This window comes from Stegostoma tigrinum, chromosome 17 (assembly GCF_030684315.1).
Source record: "Stegostoma tigrinum isolate sSteTig4 chromosome 17, sSteTig4.hap1, whole genome shotgun sequence".
NCBI lineage: Eukaryota > Metazoa > Chordata > Chondrichthyes > Orectolobiformes > Stegostomatidae > Stegostoma > Stegostoma tigrinum.
The window spans coordinates 60,300,996-60,323,491 of NC_081370.1; the positions used below are offsets into that span (position 1 = coordinate 60,300,996).

General features: G+C 40.3%; 1 protein-coding gene across 2 annotated transcripts in view; it reads right to left on the reverse strand.

The window, feature by feature from the left end:
• LOC125459522 (palmitoyltransferase ZDHHC13-like) overlaps nt 1–22,496 on the reverse strand; it is a 54,613-nt gene that overhangs the window by 25,634 nt on the left and 6,483 nt on the right. For both annotated transcript variants that reach the window (XM_059652192.1, XM_059652191.1), the window contains exons 3-12: nt 20,878–21,000; nt 20,703–20,780; nt 18,027–18,171; nt 14,602–14,666; nt 14,343–14,505; nt 12,616–12,747; nt 9,446–9,579; nt 4,536–4,640; nt 1,408–1,528; nt 737–799 (exon numbers count right to left, since the gene is read on the reverse strand). In XM_059652192.1, the coding sequence (XP_059508175.1) occupies nt 737–799; nt 1,408–1,528; nt 4,536–4,640; nt 9,446–9,579; nt 12,616–12,747; nt 14,343–14,505; nt 14,602–14,666; nt 18,027–18,171; nt 20,703–20,780; nt 20,878–21,000 (1,129 nt within the window). The remainder of the gene's footprint in view (nt 1–736; nt 800–1,407; nt 1,529–4,535; nt 4,641–9,445; nt 9,580–12,615; nt 12,748–14,342; nt 14,506–14,601; nt 14,667–18,026; nt 18,172–20,702; nt 20,781–20,877; nt 21,001–22,496) is intronic.

Below are 22,496 nucleotides of genomic sequence, written 5' to 3' on the forward strand. Positions count from 1 at the left end.
CTTTCGTATGCCCAAGGAGATGCAGTTAGAAATCCTATCATCACATGAAATGCAATTACTTTATGCAGCCATTTCATGTTTACTATTAATAAATTGGATTTATAGTTAATGGTTTAGCTTACTTACTATAAGAGGGTTTTATCTGTTGTTACCTGAAATCGGAGAGAACTCAAGACAGCCATGCCAATTCCAGAAAGCTAATGCAGTTGTGATAAAAATCGATATTTAACTCAAAGGCAATACTGCTGTAACCAGATATTGAACAAAGCCACACTGCAGTTTGTTGAGAGCAGGAAGTGTCAGAAGAGCGGTCGCTGGCAATGAGCTTCACAGAAGGATCAGAATACAGCCTATAAATAATTTCTCGGGTTTATGCTATTGGTGAATTAAAAATTATTGATGCGATCGAGGATAAACTGAACCATTTAAAAAAGTCCATTTTGTAAGGGACTGAAAAGCATATTTTAAAGCAAGGACTCAATGAAGAAGGGTCGTAAAGGATAGTGGTGGGAAAAATTAGTACAAATGGAGACAGTGGAAGGAAGAAATTAACTGATAACTGAATATATGTTGTAGAGATGTTTCCAGGAGTTTGACTTAGATCTGGAGCCATGCTGCAATTGTGTCTGAATGTCATTTTTCAGTAGAATTACCCTGGAAGAGCCACTGACAATTTTGTATTTGTGAAAAATGACATTGTTAGTAGTCTGACTATTTTTGTTTGATTGTCACTTACAAGACATCTGGTACAGAAGGCCCTTGGATCCAGGCAGTCAGTTTCTGCAAGTGCCACAACAGTCTGGAAATACATTAGAAATATTAGTGCAATATGTATAAGTCTAAGAAATTTTACACACGACTTTAAGGAAATTAACACTTGTCATGGATTAGTTTATTTTGTACTTTCTAACAAGAAGATGCTGAAAGCTACATGACGGGCTGGAAATAGTATAAATTACTTGATGTGGCAAAAACCATAATATTTTCCCCACAGAAATTTTAGCCTCATCTACTGCAAAGGCATTAAAAGAAATATCTGTGTGGTCTAATTTCATTACTGCATGAGTGTCATAGATTAACTGATTGTTTGCTTTATTGCTGACTGTTGGACTTTGCAGTGCATCAGTTCTCTACTGCATGCACTCACATTTTCAAAGTAACTAACTGGCTATGAAGCAACTGGAACATTGAGAATGCACAGGGCATTAGACTAATGCAATCTTTCTCCTTCATCTATCATTTTGGCAATCTCATTAGCTTCAAGTAAAGGTTCAGAGGGCAAACAGTCCTTTCCATGATATTTGCACTTCTAAAAAGTCACAACAATCTGATCTTTGCATTTAGGAAAACAAGAACTAAGTACAAGACAGCAAGGTCTCACAAACATTGATTCTCAAGTATCTTTACCCTGTTTTTCTCTTGCTCTGAAACCTGGAGGTAACCAGGGCCTACTGTCCAAGTTTTATAAAAATAGTAGATGCAGCCTGTAATGCTGAGGGCAAATGGAATCTGAAATCTTGAGTCTGGCATATGTACATTCTCAGTTAAGGACTTTTCAGTATAGTTGCATACAAATATAATCTTATATTTCGTAAGTATCCCACAAGACAAACACTGAAAGAATAACTAGGGTGGGAGAGGTGAGACCCGAGTAAATCAAATATTCTAGGTACATATCGCAGATGAACTTGCCAAATTCACAGAAGATATTTCAAATTGTGTATGCTGAAGAAAAATTAACCTATCCTTTTCAAGAAACTGTACTAAGGAAATCACACAAAAATAGCAACAAGGTGAATTATAAAAATCATGTAGAAATACTCACAAATGAAACAAAATTAAACAGAATTCGAAAATAAAATTAAGAAAAGAAATTCATCCGATGAAAATCTAAATACAAGAGGCAAAGTTGGATCGGTGCTAAGCAAGCAGGAAGCAGAAGACAGGAAGAGAGCTGTGGACTATGAACCATCAAAGCTCAGCAACCAACTACAAGCATTATTAGGTGTCTGGTCTGACCCTGGAAGCATCATTTCAACTTCCATGTGTCTCTTCAAGGTGCAAATATTACCGGTATTGCCATTTGAAACCAAACAGACTCAATATATTATTAGTGGTTCCAGTTCACATCCTCATTCGTAATTTTGCTTAAAATGCCAAGCTAATGAAAATGTTTTGCTGAAATCTAATTGGAACAGATCATCTCCTAGAGACATCAAGAGGAGTAAATAAGCAAACACTGTTGCTTGATTTCATCACAGCAACAGAACTGCAATTTCAGAAAGGGGATTTTGAGGTGGATGGTATATTTTAAAAAGTAAAATTAAAAATATTAAAATTAATTTTTCCGGGATTTTTAAAAATGTTCTCATTGGCTGTGGATGTTACTAGCTGGGTCAGTGTTCATTTCCTACACCTAATTTGATCAGAGGGCAATTAAGAGTCAACAACATTGTCATACATCTGAAGTCATATGTAACCAGAGCTGGTAAGCATAGCAAATTTCCTGCTGTGAAGGATACTAGTGAACCAGATGGCTTTTCACAACAATCAACAATGGCTACGTATCATCATAGACAGTAGGAACTGCCGATACTGGAAGATCTGAGATAACACTGTGGAGAGCTGGATGAACACAGCAGGCCAAGCAGCAGAGGAGCAGGAAAGCTGACGCTTCGGGTTGAGACCCTTCCTCAGAAACATCAGTTTTCCTGCTCCTCTGATGCTGCTTGGCCTGCTGTGTTCATCCAGCTCTTCACCGTGTTACATGTCATCATGCTACTTTATTGAATTCAAATTACATTATCTGCCATGCAAACTTATAACCGCAGGGCAGAACATTCGCCTGAGCTTCTGGTTTACTATTCTAACAACATTGGTGATTCACACAGTGCCGCCCTTCAGAAAGCAGACACTTTAACAACTAAGAACAGAATAGCAGAGACGGTCTCTTGTTTCTTATCATGAGGAAACCATGAACAACTCCTCTTCTAATCAAAAGTCAACTTCTACTGGAAAATCTTCGCTGCAGACAATGTTCCTTGCTAACGGGCTCACTATAGGGAGAATCTTCCCAGGTACTAGATGACGTGGGCATTCATAAGGAAATTGAAAAAATTGCACAAGGTTAATGAGGAGTTTCCTGACATTGAGAGCAGAAAGCACCAGTTTCCAAGCCAAGTGTTGAACAGCAAGGCAAGATCCTTGCTAGAGTGTGGCAACAGGCCTAGTTTCACATATTAACCCCTCATTATTAGTCACCCGCATCTCATTTCTATGCAGTATTCATTCTCCTACACGCTGAATTGAAACTGGACGATGACATTTCCTGACATGAAAGTCAGAGCAGATACTCAGTGACACCAAGATAGTAAGAATTACCGATGCTGAAGTCAGAGATAACACCGTGTGGAGCTGCAGAAACACAGCAGTCCTCCAGCTCCACACTATTATCTCGGGCTCCAGCATAGGCAGTTCTTACTATGAGTGAGTTATAACCCCTTCTTCTAGGGATGCCCACCTTGAAAAAAATTATCCTCCTCCCTCCAGAAAGACCTCAGTGGATCTCTCTCACTGCACCCCTCTGGTTTTCAGAGCCTGCTTCCCCTTCCCCCATTTCTGAACAAGAGTCCTGACCTGAAGCATCAGCTTTCCTGTTCCTCTGATGCTGCCTGGCCTGCTGTGTTCCTTCAACTCCAGTGTTGACATAGTGACTCCAGCTTGCTGCTTGCTTCTAGGGACCTCCATCTTAGACAACAGTATTCAACATCTCAGAGCATGCTCGAACGGGAGGAACTGCATGCATCCCGCACGCACAGACCTACACTTCAGACATGGAGCAGCTTCACTTCACCTTCATGCCACATCTCTGAACCATTTACAAGATAGCTCTACACTTCAATGCTGCATCAGAGCACACGAGCAGCTGTCACAGCAACGATGCTGCAAGTATCTGTTCGCATAGGCATGGGCACTTTTCTCAAAGTCTAGACCTGAAACATCAGCTTTCCTGCTCCTCTGATGCTGCTTGACCTGTGTTCATCCAGCTCTACACCTTGTTATATCAGGTAGGGGGTTTGTTTTTGGTGGGATGCTTTTTGGACGCCAGAGTGGACCCGATGGGCTGAATGGCCTGGTTTCACACTGTAGTATTCTATGATACAATGAAGTTGTAAATGGCACAAAATTAATGCAAGTTCCTTTGAAAATTAACTTTTTGTTTAAATGAATGAGGGTATTAATATGTTCAGAATTTCTAGCTAAGTTTACGTATGAGTTAAGTCATCAGGAAGATTTAACATTGCTGACTTGCTCCATGAACAATATTCCAAAAGCACTAAACCATACATGCGACTGGAGACAAACAAGCTAACTGCCTGAGCATTGCTTTACATATGTTTTACTTATTAAGTGTGATCATTTGGACAGTGATTCTGCTTGAAAGCAAAACAAATTAAATCGCCCAGTCATTAAGACACTTCAATTATCTCATATTGTATGTGATTATTTTTGCTTTGATTGTTTCTTTAAAAAGGATATCAGGCAAGTACCGGACAAACCACGTGATGACCATCCAAAAAAGCGATGCTGATAGGAATGCCAAAGGGAAGTAGCTGTACGTCTGCATGGTTATAAAACGCCTATAGGAGGGGAAAGCATAGGTAAGTAATATGTAATACAAAAACAGAAACTGCTGGCAAAACTCAGCAGCTCTGGCAAGCATCTGTGGGGCGAAAGCAATATTCACATTTGAGACCAGTAACTCTTCACTAGATCACCATCATCTGCAGTTCTTCGTTCGAGTTATCAGTGGTAATTACTTCTGGTTGTCTGTTCCTCTGGCAACTATCTATTCTACCCTCCTGTGGGTATTCAGCCTGCCTGGACTAGGGGTCCATAAAACACATTATGGCCACAATGCATTAGTAACCCTCAGACCAAGCATTATGGCCCAGAAACACAGATTAAAATCTCACTACAGGAATTTAAATTTAATTGAACAAATTTGAGATTAAAAAATATCTACTGTGTTGACTATTTAACTACTGAATTGTTGCAAAAACTCAATTGGTTCACAAATCATATCCTTTAGGGAAGTAAATCTTCCATCTTTACTTGGTTGAACCCATATGTTATTCAATACCACAGCATTGTCCTTGTCTCTCAACTTCTCTCTAAACAGTTTTGCCATTGCACTCAAGAAGCTGGCATCTTCTCAAGGGTGAAGAGAGATGGGCCATAAATCCAAGTTTATTTTTAACACAGGAAATATCTTGCACAACAGCCCATTCTTCATTTGTAGTCCAAGTGGCAAGTCCAGCAGGCTACACAAAGTTCACCTCATTCAGGTCCAAAACATGAAAAGTAACTTACTTTTCTCTGACTAAATCAGAGGCATTTGAAACAAATGGCAGTGCCATGTACTGCTACCTCAGCAAGCACCAGAAAACTCAGCACAGAGATAGCAGGAATTGCAGATGCTGGAGAATCCGAGATAACAAGGTGTGGAGCTGGATGAACACAGCAGGCCAAGCAGCATCTTAGGAGCAGGAAAGCTGACACTTTGGGCCTAGACCCTCAGCACAGACTGGGGATCAAAACTGGCATTTCCTACTTCACTCGGCTACGTCATTCACACTCAATCAAACTTGGATTTATGGCCTATCTCTCATCACCCTTGAGAAGATGCCAGCTGACTTGTCAAGAAGTTATATTTCATCAACAATGTCTTACTAAATACAATGAATCAGCTGGAAAGCTCTTTTTACTTCCCATCTAGGTGCTGCATTATAGACAAGGTGCATGATTAGACCTGAAAGACAACAAAAGTCCTGGCAGGTCCTACTAGTTGCAAGCACTTCCACCTGGGGTGAACAGGAGACAACAATATGTGGGAGGCATAACTAATAAGATGTGCTTGGGATGATAGTGTAGGTAACCTCGCTGGGCCTCAGAGAGAAGGCCTCTAAGAAACTCCACAAAATTAGCTGATACCTTGTAAAGGTTATCCACGTGTATTTACTGCAACAAGACAACTAGGATTTGACTCTGAGCGCTCATTGGAAGCATTTTTTAAAAACTTCCCTAAATTTGCAATTGCCATTAAGTTTCTGACCTGTGTCAGTCAAAATGCACAAACCGAAAGTTTTAAATCATCAATACTGCGAAAATCGGACTGCTTTGAATTCAGCTATGTGGATTCATAGTCACACAGAAAGGAAACAGACCCTTTGGCCCAACGCATCAATGCTATTCAGAATTTCTAAACTGAAATTGTTCCATTTGCCTGCATTTGGTCCATTTCACTTTAAACCTTTCCTATTGATGTACCTGTCCAAATGTCTTTGTAATACTGTAATTATATGGCCTCTGCACTTCATCCAGTAGTTCATTCCATACACATACCACCCTCTGCATGAAGGTGGTGCCCCTCAGGTATCACTGAAATCAGTCCCCTCTCACTTTAAACCTATGCCCTCTTACTTTGGACTCCCCTTGGCTATTCACCTTATCTAGACCTCTCATGATCTCACAGACCTCTCTAAGTTCACACCTCAGCCTGCTACGCCACAGGGAAAACAGACCCAGCCTTTCCAGCCTCTCTTTACAACACAAACCCTCCAGTTCCGGTAACATCCTTGCAAATCTTGTTTTGCACCCTTTCCAGTTTAACAACCTCCTTCCTATTAGAACAGGACTCCAAATGTGGCCTTACCAATGCCTTTCACAATAAAGGATGTAAGGAAACATTGCTTAAATATTTTTCTGATCAAACGATCAATTTTGCTGCACACACAGAAAATTAGACAGTTTGAGATTTATGTGGAAATGCTTGACATCCTTGCAATAGCTGTTGCACAAATGTGTTGTACTTGTGAAAAGAATATCTGACCATCTGCTGAACCTGAAAAACTGAATAAATGCTGCCCTCAGCTGTTTGTGTGGCAGACAAACAGGCTAGTGAAGTTTTCAAGGTAAAGGGTCTTTTAAAAAGGCTTGATAACTGAACTCTCGAGTAATAATTCCAGTCTGTTTGGCCCTTGCTACACTGTTGGAGTCATTTAAAGCTTGCAATTTATTTTTCAATTATTCTAAATCATCCTTTTGGCATTTCAAACTCTCCATAAGGAGTTATTTATCTTGAATTGGTAATAAAATCTGTCAGCAACCAACACTGAGAAACATGAAACAATTTATTTCTAGTTCTGCATTTTTAAGTTGAGAAAATTCAGCGTTAATTGACACTCAAATCCCACAGGAATCATTCATTATTTGATTTCCTGAAGACAGGAATGAAGTGGTTCCCTGCTTACTATATTAAAGAAAGGCTTTTTTTAAGGTTTTGAAGGCATCAAGGGTATAGGCAGAAAGCAGTAATATGGCACAACAACAAATTACTGGAAAAAGTCAGGAGGTCTGTAGCATCTGTGGAGAGAAATCAGAGTTAAAGTTTCAGGTCCAGTGACCCTGCCTCAGAACTGGGAATATGGCAGTGAGTTGGATGCTCAGTCATGCTCATATTGAATGATGGAGCACACACAAAAGAACAGAACTGCTCCTAGTTTCTATGCTTAACGTGGAGACTCAGAATGTTAAGGGTCTGCTCTGTGAGAGATCAATATCAAAACTGTAATACCCCATTTTTGAAATGTAACCATATGAGGCAATTCTTTGACATAAAGATGATGAGACCTAAAAATCAAATTGCAATCTGCCACTGATTAAGACAATTCAAAGAGCCATTTTGCCAATGTATATCAAATGTATAAAATTTTTAAAATGTTTCACCTGATGAGAGAGTCATTGAACAGGCCAGCATTTACTACCTGTCCTTAATTGCCCAGCGGACAGTGTGTCTGGAGTCATATGTAGGCCGGACCAGGTAAGGATAGAAGTTTCCTTCCCTAAAAGGATATTAGTCAATGTAATGGGTTTTTCTAACAATTGACAATGGATTCATGGTCATCATTGGGCTCTTAATTCCAGGCTTGTATTCAAAAATTTAAAATTGCTTCATCTGCTGTTTCAGAAATGGTACCCAGGTCCCCAGAACATTTCCTGGGGTTCTGGCTTAACAATCTGGTAATAATACCTCTCGGCCATCACCTCTCGTATACCCATATACAATAAAAGATGGTACTTATTTTATGTAAAATAAATCGCAGCCTAGAAATACACACATTGTACCAGTGCTTGCAAAACTTTTTCCCACTGTGACCCGACTTTTAGACTTAAACTATCACGGCCCCGTGGTGAGATGGGTTTGTTTATTTAGTCAGCCATTGTTGGCTGGATTTTGCAAACCCTGGGAAGCCCCTGTATTATACCAAAAGCATATGTACGATAAGTTTCTTTCCTTGGTTCTGCTGTCTTGTTATGCGTCCCTTCACATAAGAAATTGTGACAACATCTGGAGATTATGGATAATTTCAATTTTTGAACATTTAATTCAATTTAAAATTACTAACAGCCAAGCGCACAGAAATACATTCTGCATTAAATTTATGTAACATGCTTCATTGTAAAAGTAACAATGTGCCAAGAGTTGTACAATCCGCAAGACAAAACCAGACCAGTTGTATAGCTCAATCCTGAATGTCCCAGATTTATCACATTTCATACATTGAAAACAATATTTCTCACTGTTAAAATGTATCTGCAATGTTTAAACAAATTATGGCATAATTCTTCATTTATTAACATAGCCATACAAGGTCCATTGTAAACAAAGAGAACAGCTTCACCATTACCAGTGGTGAATGAGCTCGTAAAATCGTTCTACCCTTTAGAATGCTATTGAGTGTTTCCCGATCTTTTTGTCTTTCCAGGGTACTGCTCCAGTCACTGAATGTGTCTCACATCCCCATCTGAAACCTCAGCCGTATCTGTATCCACATCAGGTCACTGTGATCAGTAGACTTGCAGAAGAAGGGATTGGGGTGGATACAGAGAGCGTTAGTGGAAGAAGGTGAAGGGATGACCGAGTCTGACTTTGCTGCCCTTCATAATTTACACTCATGTATTGATACTCCTCATCATGGGCAGTTAAATGTAACCTCTCTTCACCTTCCATTCCTTGTCCTGTTCACCCCCAACCCAGAAGCATGGAATCAACTTTAACACAGTCTATCATCCCACCTGGAATCAGATGGTTTAGCATGAAATTAGTAACCAGAGGTGGGAGACACAGGACAGAGGGAAGAACCACAGGCATTTTCTTATTGGCGAGTGATAATGGGAACTGCAGATGCTGGAGAATCCAGGATAACAAAGTGTGTAGCTGGATGAACACAGCAGGTCAAGCAGCATCTCAGGAGCACAAAAGCTTGACCTGCTGTGTTCATCCAGCTTCACACTTTGTTATCAGGCATCTTCTTATATTGCATTGTGTATGTGAATTCTGGTGACAATTAGAGAAGGTCAATGCGCAAGAAATGGCACTTACCTTATCACAAGCTGTATTACAAGCCAAGCAGAAACAAATAATATGCCCTTCAAAAGCCACGAGTCAGATTCCATATCTGCTATGTAGCCAGTCACCCATATCACTGCCACTGCCATCAAAAACAACAGGAGAAGCTGCGGTTCAAGAGATAATCCAATCAATAACTATTTTTACTAGTTTGCATTGATCTTCCTTTCACAAATATCCTACAGTCCACAGTTTAAAAAAAGGAGGAATTTTTAAAACATGTAACTTTCTCAATCAGTATGTTTCCAGACTAATGTGGAGAACACAAATGCTGCATCTAGTCTGGATGAAATGAAGGCAAGTGCTCGTGATAGTGGAGAAGTATTTAAGAACTTGTGGCCACAATATCATGAGGTTTACAGTAATATCGGAATGAGGCAAGGAAAAAAAATCAGAAGCATAGCAACGCTCAACGAGTGGAGAAGTAACTACAGTGAGCTGCAAAGCCACCTAGCCAAATGGCTTGTAATCAAAGAGTGCAAGTCAAAACAACAAACAAGCATTACAAAACCTTCAGAGGAAATGGCTGTGGTGCTGGCCTATCAAATTCCCATGAGGAAAGGGGGCAGTGCAGCCAAAACTCAGGCTCCCAATGCAAAATTAAACAGCAAAAGAAGAGTTATGTTAGACATCAAATTCACAATACAGGAGGGAAGCAAGCTGAGTACAGAAGAAAACCAAAGAACTGAAACAGAGTGAATCAGAGACTGGGGGCCAACATAGAAGGAAACCCAAGCATCCTTTACGGGTTTAGAACAAAAAGACAGCAGTCAAAGGAAGGGTCGGAGTGCCATCTGAGACCAAAACAGAGATATTGGGAAGAAGTGAGCGTGGTTAAAGTACTAAATGAGCACTCTGCACCTGAATTTGCTCGGGAACAACATGTTACCAATGTCACAGTAAAAGGGAAGGCAGAAGAAAAATTGGATAGGACAAAAATAAGTAAATACAATGAACTTTAAATGTTGTCAATGATTAAAGCAGAGATGTCACTTAGCCTAGATGGGATGCATCCTGGGTTGTCAAGGGAATAAGGGTAGCAGGTATTGAGGCTGTGGCCAGAATCTTACAGTCTTTCTTGGATATGGGAGTAGTGCCAGAGGATTGAAAGGTTATACCTCTGTTCAAAAAGACTTTCAAAGTCAATAAGCTGCAGCAAAATTAATTGACACAATTAATAAATCAAGGCATAGATTTGTTAAAGACATATCACTTTTGACAAAGCTAACTGAGTTAATTGTGAACATACAGGGTTGATTCTGATACGGCAGTTCATATCACATATGTGGACTTTCAAAAGTTCTTGAACAAAGTGCTATGATCAATTTGACAGGAAAATTGAAGCCCTAGGGCATAATGAAGCAGTTGTGCCATCGATATGAAACTGGCTAAAAGCCAATAAGTAAAGCAGAGTGGTTATTTTGAAGGAGATGGTAGGAACTGCGAATGCTGGAGAATCTGATAACAAGGTGTTGAGCTGGATGAACACAGCAGGCCAAGCAGCATCAGAGGAGCAGGAAGGTTGACGTTTCAAGCCTAGACCCGACAGGTAGTATCCCAAATGATCAGTGTTGGGACCACTGTGTTTTTTAAATAGATAATGATGTGGATACACAGAATATCATACCAGAGTTTGCAGATGACAAAACTCAAAAACATAAACAGTGACAATGACAGTGATAGAACAGTCAAATACATACACAACAGATCAAATTTCTTCTTTAATGAGGCCTCTGCCAAAGGCAGGTCTAGCCTAAAGCACCAGGGGTAGGGTAAAGATGCAGGTCCTAAATTATTCCCAACCAGAATGGAGATCAATTGCCATGTTTTTGGCAACAATCTGATCCAGACCAACAATCCAGCCAACAAGTGCAACCTGCAGGTCCCACCACACCACAATCCACATTCTTTTCCAACTGTCCCCACCCACTCATGGATTCACAGTTGCTGTCGCAACATACACATCGTGCGCTTGAACCACGGATGGAGATGGTACAGGCAAAAGAAATTCAACAGGGAACTGTGAAGCGATTCATTTTTACAGGAAGAACAAGGAGGAACAATACAGACAAGGAGAACAATTTAAAAGAAGGCACATAAATAAAAAAGTGTCTGTATACATTACGTAAGTCTTGTGTACACAGATCTTTCAAAGTAGCGAGACAAATTGAGAAGTCTACGAAAAAGGCACAAACGATCAGTGTTTTTAAAAACTGAAGCATAAAGTACACAAGCAAGCGCTTGCACTGAACATGATGAAACATTAGTTAGACTGCAGCTGGCACACTGAGGCCAATTTGCAAGACCACAATTTATAAAGTCTTGCAGATAGTAAGGACAAGATTGCCTTGACTTATATTAGAGATGAAAGACTTCACTTATGTTGACAGACGAGGGGGGTTGGGGTTTTTCTCTTTAGGTCAGAGTACGAAGAGTAAAGTTTTGATAGGTACATTCAAATCAAAACTAAAGATTTGCATTTATACCACATAGTATACACAACCACGTCATCCCACTGAATTACTGCCATTTGGGAAACATGTTAGCCTATTTGTACACCACAATCTCCAACAAACAACAATGTGATAACAACTAAGCAATCCTAGTTTGTGCTGCTGCTTCAAGTATAATTATTGGACTGGAAACGGAGGATAACTTCTTCCTTTATCCACATCCATCCCTGGCAGCATCTCTAAAGCAGGCTTGTCACACCTTTCACAATCACCAAAAGAGTACAGACAGAGCCTTAGTTTAATATCATGTGGGAAAGACTGCAGCTCTTGACAGGCAGCACTCCTAATTACTGCACTGAAATGTCAATTTTGATTTTTGTGAGCAGAACTAAATCCTACAATTTTGGTGCTTAGGGCACTGCCAACTGATCCACAGTTGGCACCCAATTCACCCCTCTCCTGCACCAACCTCTCCCTGAATGCTCCACTTCCTCCATTCCTTATTGACTGATCCCTCCTCTCCTCGCCTATAAAGCCACAGCCCCTCCTTCCCCCCTTTCCCCGACCCAACCTCTCTTCCACCATTCACCCTCCAGCAATTCCAAGTTATGAAATATATCTGGAAGGATGAATGTGTAATAATTGCCCGAAAGGTGTCACATTCTACTATATTTTTAATTTGTGACTCACCTTGTATTTTTCAAAGATCTTGAGAACCTTCACCACAAAATGACTTCTATTTCGCTGAATACTTGCATCAAGCAGATAACGTAAGATCCAAAGATTTCGGTTTTGCTGGGCTAACCCCAGAGGAGTTTCTCCCTGGAAACAGATAAGCATTTAATTTCAGCACCTCAAGGACAAATTCTGAGAAGGCACTAATCTCAAGAATACAATTCTACAACCATTTAGAGAAATGGAATGATTATGCTGGTTTAGTAATCCTTAAATTAGAACAGTTATGCAAGAAAAAAATAAACCGATTGCATACTCAAAAAGGGAAAAAAAGACTTTTTTTTATTCACTTGAGAGACATGGGTGACACGGGCTTGACCAGTATTATTGCCTGCCTCTAGCTACCTTTGAGAAGGTGATGGTGGACTATAACTTGGCAGGAGGAATAGAAAAACTGTGCACCATTTAAACAGAGAGATTATAGAACTCAGAGACCAGTACTAAGGGATCTGGATGTGCTGTTCAAGAACCGCAGAACATGAGCATGCAGGTACAGCAAGTGATTTGGAAGACAAATGGGAAGTTGCCACTTATTGTAAGGGGAAATCAAATATAAAAGTTTTGTTGAAACCATGCAGAGCTTTGGCAGGGCCATATCTGGAGTCTGTGCACAGATTTGGTCTCCTCATTTTAAAAGGATATAAAATTTAGAAACCGAGATAATGGGAACTGCAGATGCTGGAGAATCCAAGATAACAAAGTGTGAAGCTGGATGAACACAGCAGGCCAAGCAGCATCTCAGGAGCACAAAAGTTGACGTTTCGGGCCTAGACCCTTCATCAGAGAGCTCACTGCTCATCCAGCTTCACACTTTGTTATCTAAAATTTAGAAACTGCTCAGCGAGGGTTTATTTGATTCAGTCTGGGATGAAGGAATTATTTTATGAATAAAATTGAACAGTTTGAGTCTTTATCTATTAAAATTAAGAAGAATGAATTATTGAAATATGCAAGATCTTAAAAGGGACTGGAACAAGTTTCCTCCCATGTAGGGGATCAAAACCAGAGAACATAATTTGACAATAAGAGATCTCCCTTTTAAACTGAGGCAAGGAGAAATGCTCTCTCAAAGGGTCATTAGAATGTGGAATTCTACTAGAATGAACCATAAGATATTTCAAGTTGGGCCTTCAACTTGATTCAAGGCTGAGTTAGGTAAATTTTTAGTGGACAAAACAGTGAACAGTTATGGGCGCAAATAGGAATTGGAGCTCAGATCACAATCAGATCAGCAGAAATCAGATTATCAAAATAATTGGAGCACATTCAAAGGGACAAATAGCCAACTCCCCGAAGTTTTGGCTGATCCACTCACTGGTTAAATGATGTGCTCGTGCTGTCTATTTTTAAATTTTGTTCAAGGAAATCAGTCGTGTTGGCAAGGTACCAAAATAGCTGCTTGCTGATCAGCACCCCACCAGAAATAGGACTTTCACGTACTCGGAAATCCAAATACACCACATCAAATAGTTTCCCTTTACCCACTATGAATGCTAGTTTGTCAAAAATACATAATTGCCCTTCCACAAAACCATGTTGGCTCCACCTGATCATATCGATTTGCTAAGTATCCTGGAAGGCAATGAAAGGTTTCATAAAGACAGGTCACAAAAAGACAAGTAACCAAATTAAAATATTCAGAACCAAAATCAGACAAAGATAGATATTGAGGACTTACTTACCATTGCATTTACAAGTTCAACATTAGCACCGGCATCTAGAAGTACACTCAGTGCAGCCACATTTCCTGACATTACAGCCCAATGCAGTGGTGTGTTTCTGTGCACTTTATCAACAGCATTTACTGAAGCATTTAATTTTACAAGGAACCCGGTTGGCTCAGGCCTAGATAAAACAGAGTACACAGCGACACCAGTTGACTCAGTTAAACAAAATGCACCATTTCTGTGTGATGCCAAGATACAAATACATTTTTCTTACCCTATTATTCTGCTTGCTGCCATCATTAAAGCGGTTTGTCCATTCATATCAGGAGCATCTACATCCTTAAAGTGACAAAAAAAATCTCAGTTTCAGAAAAGAAAGTTTGATTTTAATGAGAATAAAAACGAAGTTCATGGAGCTCCATTCCACAAGCATGTGAATTCAAATCAGGGACAGCAAGGGATATTGTGGAAGCATATTGTACAAAAAGTTCTGGGATTAGAAGTCTAATGGTGGCCACAAAACTGTTGCTACTTGTCAGAAAAACCCATCTGACACACTAGTGCCGTTCAGGGAAGGAAACCTGGTATCCTTACCCAGTCTGGCCACGTGACTTCAGACTTACATCAATGTGGTCGACTCTCAACCACCACCTGGACAATTAGGGATGGGAATAAATACTAGCCTGGCCAGCAAGATCCACATTGCATGAATGAATACATTAAAAAAAACTGCACGAAATAAATAAAAGCAAAAAATCTGCAGATGCTGGAGTTCTGAAATAAAAACAAAGCGTTGGCAATATTAGCTTTTATTAATAGAGGGATTGAGGTTATGCTGCAGCTGTACAAAACTCTGGTGCGGCCGCACTTGGAGTATTGTGTACAGTTCTGGTCACCGCATTATAAGAAGGATGTGGAAGCTTTGGAAAGGGTGCAGAGGAGATTTACTAGGATGTTGCCTGGTTTGGAAGGAAGGTCTTACGAGGAAAGGCTGAGGGACTTGAGAGAAGAAGGTTGAGAGGTGACTTAATTGAAACATATAAAATAATCAGAGGGTTAGATAGGGTGGATAGGGAGAGCCATTTTCCTAGGATGGTGACGGCGAGCACGAGGGGTCATAGCTTTAAATTGAGGGGTGAGAGATATAGGACAGATGTCAGAGGTGGTTTCTTTACTCAGAGAGTAGTAAGGGAATGGAACGCTTTGCCTGCAAGGGTAGTAGATTTGCCAACTTTAGGTATATTTACGTCGTCATTGGATAAGCATATGGACGTACATGGAATAGTGTAGGTTAGATGGGCTTGAGATCGGTATGACAGGTCGGCACAACATCGAGGGCTGAAGGGCCTGTACTGTGCTGTAATGTTCTATGTTAAAACTCAGCAGGTCTGAGCATTTTTGAACAAGGGCGTTATGTTAGCAATTCTCCAGTCTTCAGGCACCCATTTCAAGTCTAGGGACGACTAGAAGATTGTGGCCAGTGTCCCTTCAATTTCCTTTAAATGTCAGCATCACCTCCCCCTTATAAATTCTTAACCCTTCTTCTAGTGTCAGTGCTTCTTCCTCTGGCCTAGCCAGCACAAGTCAGCAGTATGAAAGAATACACCCCAGTTGTCTAAAATGTACAGTTCTAACAACACTCAAAAACTTGACACCACCCAAGAACAGACAGCCCACAATACATCCACAAACATTCACTCCCTCCACCAGTGATAGTCAGGAGCAGCAGTATATACCATTAACAAAATGCATTACAATAACTCACCAAGGTTTCTCAGGAAACAATCATCTGAAAGGGCGAGGGCAGCAGATACATTGGAACGCTGCCACCTGCAAGTTCCCCTCCAAGTCAATCATCATCCTGACTCGGTCCCTCACTGTTAACCCTATCGCTGCTGGTCAAAGTCCTGCAACTCCCTCCCTAACTCCACAGTGGATCTACCTACAGCACATGGACTGCAGTGGTTCAAGAAGGCAGCTCACCAAGGACAACTAGGGATGGACAATAAATGCTGGTTAAGTCGGTGACACCCTCTCCAAAGAATGATTTTTTAAAAAAATCATAGGACAAAAGGATTCAAAAGATTATCTACCATCATTGCAAGCATGACATCACCACTAAACACATTGTTCCCTCACTTTTTGTCAGTTCTGTGAGGATTGTTCTATTTGCAACATGCTCCTCTATAGTTCCATCACCCACCAAAACTCAAACCCACCTGCTGCACTTGGAATCACAAGAGTTATACAACTTTTCTCCACTCTTACTGAGAGCCCCACCCTCAACTTTTCTCCTATACATTGATGATTGTATTTGTGCCATTTTCTTATCTCACTGGAAATTTAGTTAATTTTATTTCCAATTTCTGTCCTTCACCTGTCCTCTCTACAGTACCTCCCTACCCTTCCCTGGCTTTTTAAAAGCTACCTACTAATAATATTCACAAGGCCACCAACTTCCTTACTATCTTAACTATATTTCTCCACAGATAACAGTGTGGAGCTGGAGGAGCACAGCAGGCCAGGCAGTATCAGAGGAACAGGAAAGTTGATGTTTTGGGTCAGGACCCTTCAGAAAATTTGAAGAAGGGTCATGACCCGGAACATCAACTTTCCTGCTTCTCTTTTGCTACCTGGCCTGCTCCTCCAGCTTCACACTTATCTCTGACTATAGCATCGGCAGCTCTTACTATCTCTGTATTTCTTCACAACCTGCTTCCTATAAAGATTCCATTACAACTTTTTCCACTGCATCTGTTCTGGTGATGCTACCTCCTAGAATGACTCACCTGCTTCCTGTAAGGATTTCATTCCCGCCTTTTCCATTCTATCTGCTCTAATGGTGCTACTTTCAAACATGTCTTTCCGACAGCATTTTCCCTCAATCATGTTAGCTTCCTTTTTCCTTAATATGGCTGATCTATTTCCTGCACTCAGGCCCTCACCCGTTCGCATTCCTTCCAGAAACAGGATATGGTAATCCTTACTTTCCACCCCACCAGGTGCTGCATTCAAAGGATCCTCCTCTGCCTTTTCCATCACTTACAACACAATGCCATCACCAAACACTTAATACCTCTCTCCTCACTACTAACACTCCTGCCAGATGGAGAAATGAATTAACTGCATTCTTTTAATCTAATGTGGTCGTCTTGACATTGGTGAGATTAAATACATATCCCTGGCCTTCCCTTTTGTTCCACCTGGCATTCTCCAACAGCATAAAACCCTTCATATTTCCACATCACTTCAATTCCAAAAGAAAAGTCATAGGGGCTAATCGTGTTTCTCTCTCCATAGGTGGTGTTGGACCTGCTGAGTTCTTCTGGCAATTTTTGTTTGTATTAAATTCAATATGACAGTTATTTTCTGGAAGGAAATAACTTTTCCTTTTTGCCCATCCATTAAATGGTTGATGATTGGCCAGGAGAAGATAAACCTGTATCAAAACCTTTTCATGAAACTACAGGTATGGAAATAGTCATGGCGTGACTTCTAAAGCAGAGACATGCATGTGTTAACATACATTACATAACAATGATTCTTAAATAGGAAGTGCACAGATCAAATTTCATTCAGACTGCAAACCAGATGTTACCTTAGCTTTTCCTTAGCATCAACTTCAACAGAATATTTTCAAATAAATGCACTTGATTACAGCAATGCAAGTAATTTCATCCCAAAGACAATCTGACATACCTGACCTTTTGCCACAAGGTATGCTACGATAGGCATGTGCTGGAATTGAACTGCAAGGTGAAGGCAGGTAAATCCTTCCCTGTCAACCAAGGAGGGGTCTGCTCCATATTTCATCAGTAATACAACCATAGACAAGTGACCTTGCCTGGAATATAATAGAAAGGACTATGTTTGGTTAAAAACTTCCCATTGGCAATACTTACAATGCCACAGTTTGAAATGTTACCACTGCATAATTTTTACAACCAGCCAACTGCAAAGTATGTTATGCTTATTTGGAATAAATCAATGCTTTTCATTTGAGGATTTCCTGCGCACTTTGTATTTAATGCATCTCTTTTCAAATTGCTTAAAATTTTCCAATTTTTCATATTCAATCTGGTCAATACTTAACTCTTTCCCTTCCACTACTATAACCACTATTGTCCTATTTCTATCTCTACAACCTTTCCAAACCTTTCTGGACGTCAATACATTATGCAGAACAACTGAATTCGAGTAGATTTGCCCAGCTTTTACCAGATGGAATACTCATGGAAAAACCTTCATTACGAAGGATGGTTCCCAGATTAAAAATTGCCAGGCTGCAAGAGGGAAAAAATGAAAGAAAACCCTTGGGAGGTAAGGTTGACTACAGACTAGCACCTGGGAATCAAATGAATGCTTAAGGAACAATGTAAATAATTCTTGTGATGTGCATCTTCAGCTGTGTTACAAGTAAAAGGGATAAGTTTTGTTGTGTGGTTTAGGATATAAGTTGCCTACAAAAATATATCAATGCAAAAATTAATTAATGATAATTTTAGTTCATCTGTTACAGAAATAGTCTAAAAAAAGAAACTTATAAAATATGAACCAAGACTAAAGACAAAACAAAAGCATGTCAAAATGCAGTGTCTGCTCAGATCTCTTACAACACAGTGACTAATAAGGTTTCAAGCTGAATTGTCAAATTTCAACATTCACCTTAAGGTTAATTACAATGCTATTAAGTTGTAAATCCTATCTGAATAATACTTCCTCCATGCTAAGGCAGTTTACTGTCAAAAGTTTATTATGTATAACAGTTGTTATCAATCCTGGAAATGAGCTAGAGTTAGAACATAGAACATAGAACAGTACAGCACAGAACAGGCCCTTCAGCCCACAATGTTGTGCCGACCATTGATCCTCATGTGTGCACCCTCAAATTTCTGTGACCATATACATGTCCAGCAGTCTCTTAAATGACCCCAATGACCTTGCTTCCACAACTGCTGCTGGCAACGCATTCCATGCTCTCACAACTCTCTGCGTAAAGAACCTGCCTCTGACATCCCCTCTATACTTTCCACCAACCAGCTTAAAACTATGACCCCTCGTGCTAGCCATTTCTGCCCTGGGAAATAGTCTCTGGCTATCAACTCTATCTATGCCTCTCATTATCTTGTATACCTCAATTAGGTCCCCTCTCCTCCTCCTTTTCTCCAATGAAAAGAGACCGAGCTCAGTCAAACTCTCTTCATAAGATAAGCCCTCCAGTCCAGGCAGCATCCTGGTAAACCTTCTCTGAACCCTCTCCAAAGCATCCACATCTTTCCTATAATAGGGCGCCCAGCACTGGACGCAGTATTCCAAGTGCGGTCTAACCAAAGTTTTATAGAGCTGCAACAAGATCTCACGACTCTTAAACTCAATCCCCCTGTTAATGAAAGCCAAAACACCATATGCTTTCTTAACAACCCTGTCCACTTGGGTGGCCATTTTAAGGGATCTATGTATCTGCACACCAAGATCCCTCTGTTCCTCCACGCTGCCAAGAATCCTATCCTTAATCCTGTACTCAGCTTTCAAATTCGACCTTCCAAAATGCATCAACTCGCATTTATCCAGGTTGAACTCCATCTGCCACCTCTCAGCCCATCTCTGCATCCTGTCAATGTCCCGCTGCAGCCTACAACAGCCCTCTACACTGTCAACGACACCTCCGACCTTTGTGTCGTCTGCAAACTTGCTGACCCATCCTTCAATTCCCTCGTCCAAGTCATTAATAAAAATTACAAACAGTAGAGGCCCAAGGACAGAGCCCTGTGGAACTCCACTCACCACTGACTTCCAGGCAGAATATTTTCCTTCTACTACCACTCGCTGTCTTCTGTTGGCCAGCCAATTCTGTATCCAAGCAGCTAAGTTCCCCTGTATCCCATTCCTCCTGACCTTCTGAATGAGCCTACCATGGGGAACCTTATCAAATGCCTTACTGAAGTCCATATACACCACATCCACAGCTCGACCCTCATCAACCTTTCTAGTCACATCCTCAAAAAACTCAATAAGGTTTGTAAGGCATGACCTACCCCTCACAAAGCCGTGTTGACTGTATTTGATCAAGCCATGCTCTTCCAGATGGTCATAAATCTTATCCCTCAGAATCCTTTCTAACACCTTGCAGACGACAGACGTGAGACTTACCGGTCTATAATTGCCGGGGATTTCCCTATTTCCTTTCTTGAAGAGAGTTAGGGAATGAACAAGTGGAAAATGACTGGTATGTCCCAGTTTACATATTCAAAACGAAACATCTCATGCATCAGACTTTTCTATCTTTCATTTGAATAGTCAGGACTTATGGTTCAAGAGTTACCTAACAACACATTTATGAAAATTATTGAGAATTGAGCTTTTCAGCAACTTTACCTGGTCGCCCAATGAAGGGGTGTTGAATTTAAATCTCCGCCTAGCTGGTCCACAATGGCACCTTTTGAAACATAGTATCTGTGGATGTATTTTGGTGAAGTTACTATAATGAACACATGTACAATGAAATATTACGCAAAAAATAAACTTTAAAAGAGGAACTGACAGGACTTACTTGACTAGATCGATTCGGTTATTGATGGCTGCCCAGTGAAGCAATGTCACATTCTCTTTGTCAGGCTGTCTGACATCATAACCAGCTTCTATTAACTCTTTACATCTATCAATTATTCCGTATCTGAAAGAGTTAAACATGGTCTTTGTTAGAAAAGAAAGTGGAGACAAAGATGGACTGAGCTTGGCTACAGAGCCAGTTTCTTCCAAACAGAAGGTAAGTTTATCCATAATCATTAGCAAGTTTTGAAATTGCACCTCCACTTTTGAAGTTCAAGCACTATTTCAATTTCAGGAAATGCATCAGCTGATTTGTACATAAACACCTATGAGTGAAATCTATTTCTGAGATGCTGACTGAGGAATGAATATTGATCAGAATGCCAAGAGACCACAGGAACTTTTTTTCACCCATGAGATATGAACATTGCTGGCACAGTCATTATTTATTGTGCATCCGTACTTGTCTTTAAAAAAGGGATGAACGAAAGAAATTGTGGTGGAAGGATGGCTACAGGGCTGTACGGCTGGAAATTCCACGATTTTGAACCAGTCACAGCGACCTAGTGATTTTGTGGCAAATTAGAATAGTGTGCGGCTTGAATTTGCAGGTGAAAGTGTCTGCCATTGTTGTCCTTCTATATGGAAGCAATTATGGATCTGGAGGTCAAACAAGTCTTGGCATGTTGCCACGATAGAGGTTGTTTGCAGCATGTACTATGTATACAGCTCCAATAACATTTAAAAATATCTGAAAGCACTGCATAAAAGGATAATCAGAAGAAAAGTGATGTCAAGCCTAAAGTATATAGTAAAGTGGGTAACTTAAAGCTTACACAGAGAACTGGATTTTAAGGAGGGTCTTAGAAGAGTTGGAGGTTTAAAGAGGGAATTGCAAATGGTCGAACCAAGGCAACCAAAGGCTGCAGAAGTGGTTTGAGCAGGGAGGTAGTTGTACAATTGGAAAGTGAGGAATGCAGGATACCACCAGTCATCAAGTCCTCAAAGGGAAATGCTGGCTAGTGTTAACTCAGGAAATTAATTATCTAGCAGTTCCACTGTTATTTTTATATGGAAGCAAATGTTACCTAAATTTCAAAAATGGGTGCCAAAGGTGAAAGGCAAAAAGGTAATTTACAGGGTCACCTAGTTCCTTTGTCTTTCCAATTCTCAACTTGTGGTTAGGAAAGAAAGATCAGTGCTTTAAAATGTAACACTTTTCTCAACAGATCCACCTACAAATGGGCTAGATTATCTACTCATCTCAACAGGAATCTGATCCTGAGAGAAAATATTTACCTTCTCAGAGCTGCAAGTCTTAGGAATGAAAGGAAAACAGGATGCCGAGCACATGCAGCTTCTAGAATGTGCTTTATAAGTTTCTATCTCAAAACAGTTAGAAAACTGTCTTAAATAAAATTAAAGCATTGAGAAACTCAGCAAATCTGGCCACAACTGTGGAGACAGAAACAGAGTTCAGTTTCAAGTCAGATACAACTCTTCTTCAAGAGCTTAAGAACTATCTGGTTTGGAAGAGGCAGGTTTCACTATGCCTAAATTTTTATAAATACGACATTTAAAATTGATACTTGATCATTTATTAGCATCTTGAAATTGTTT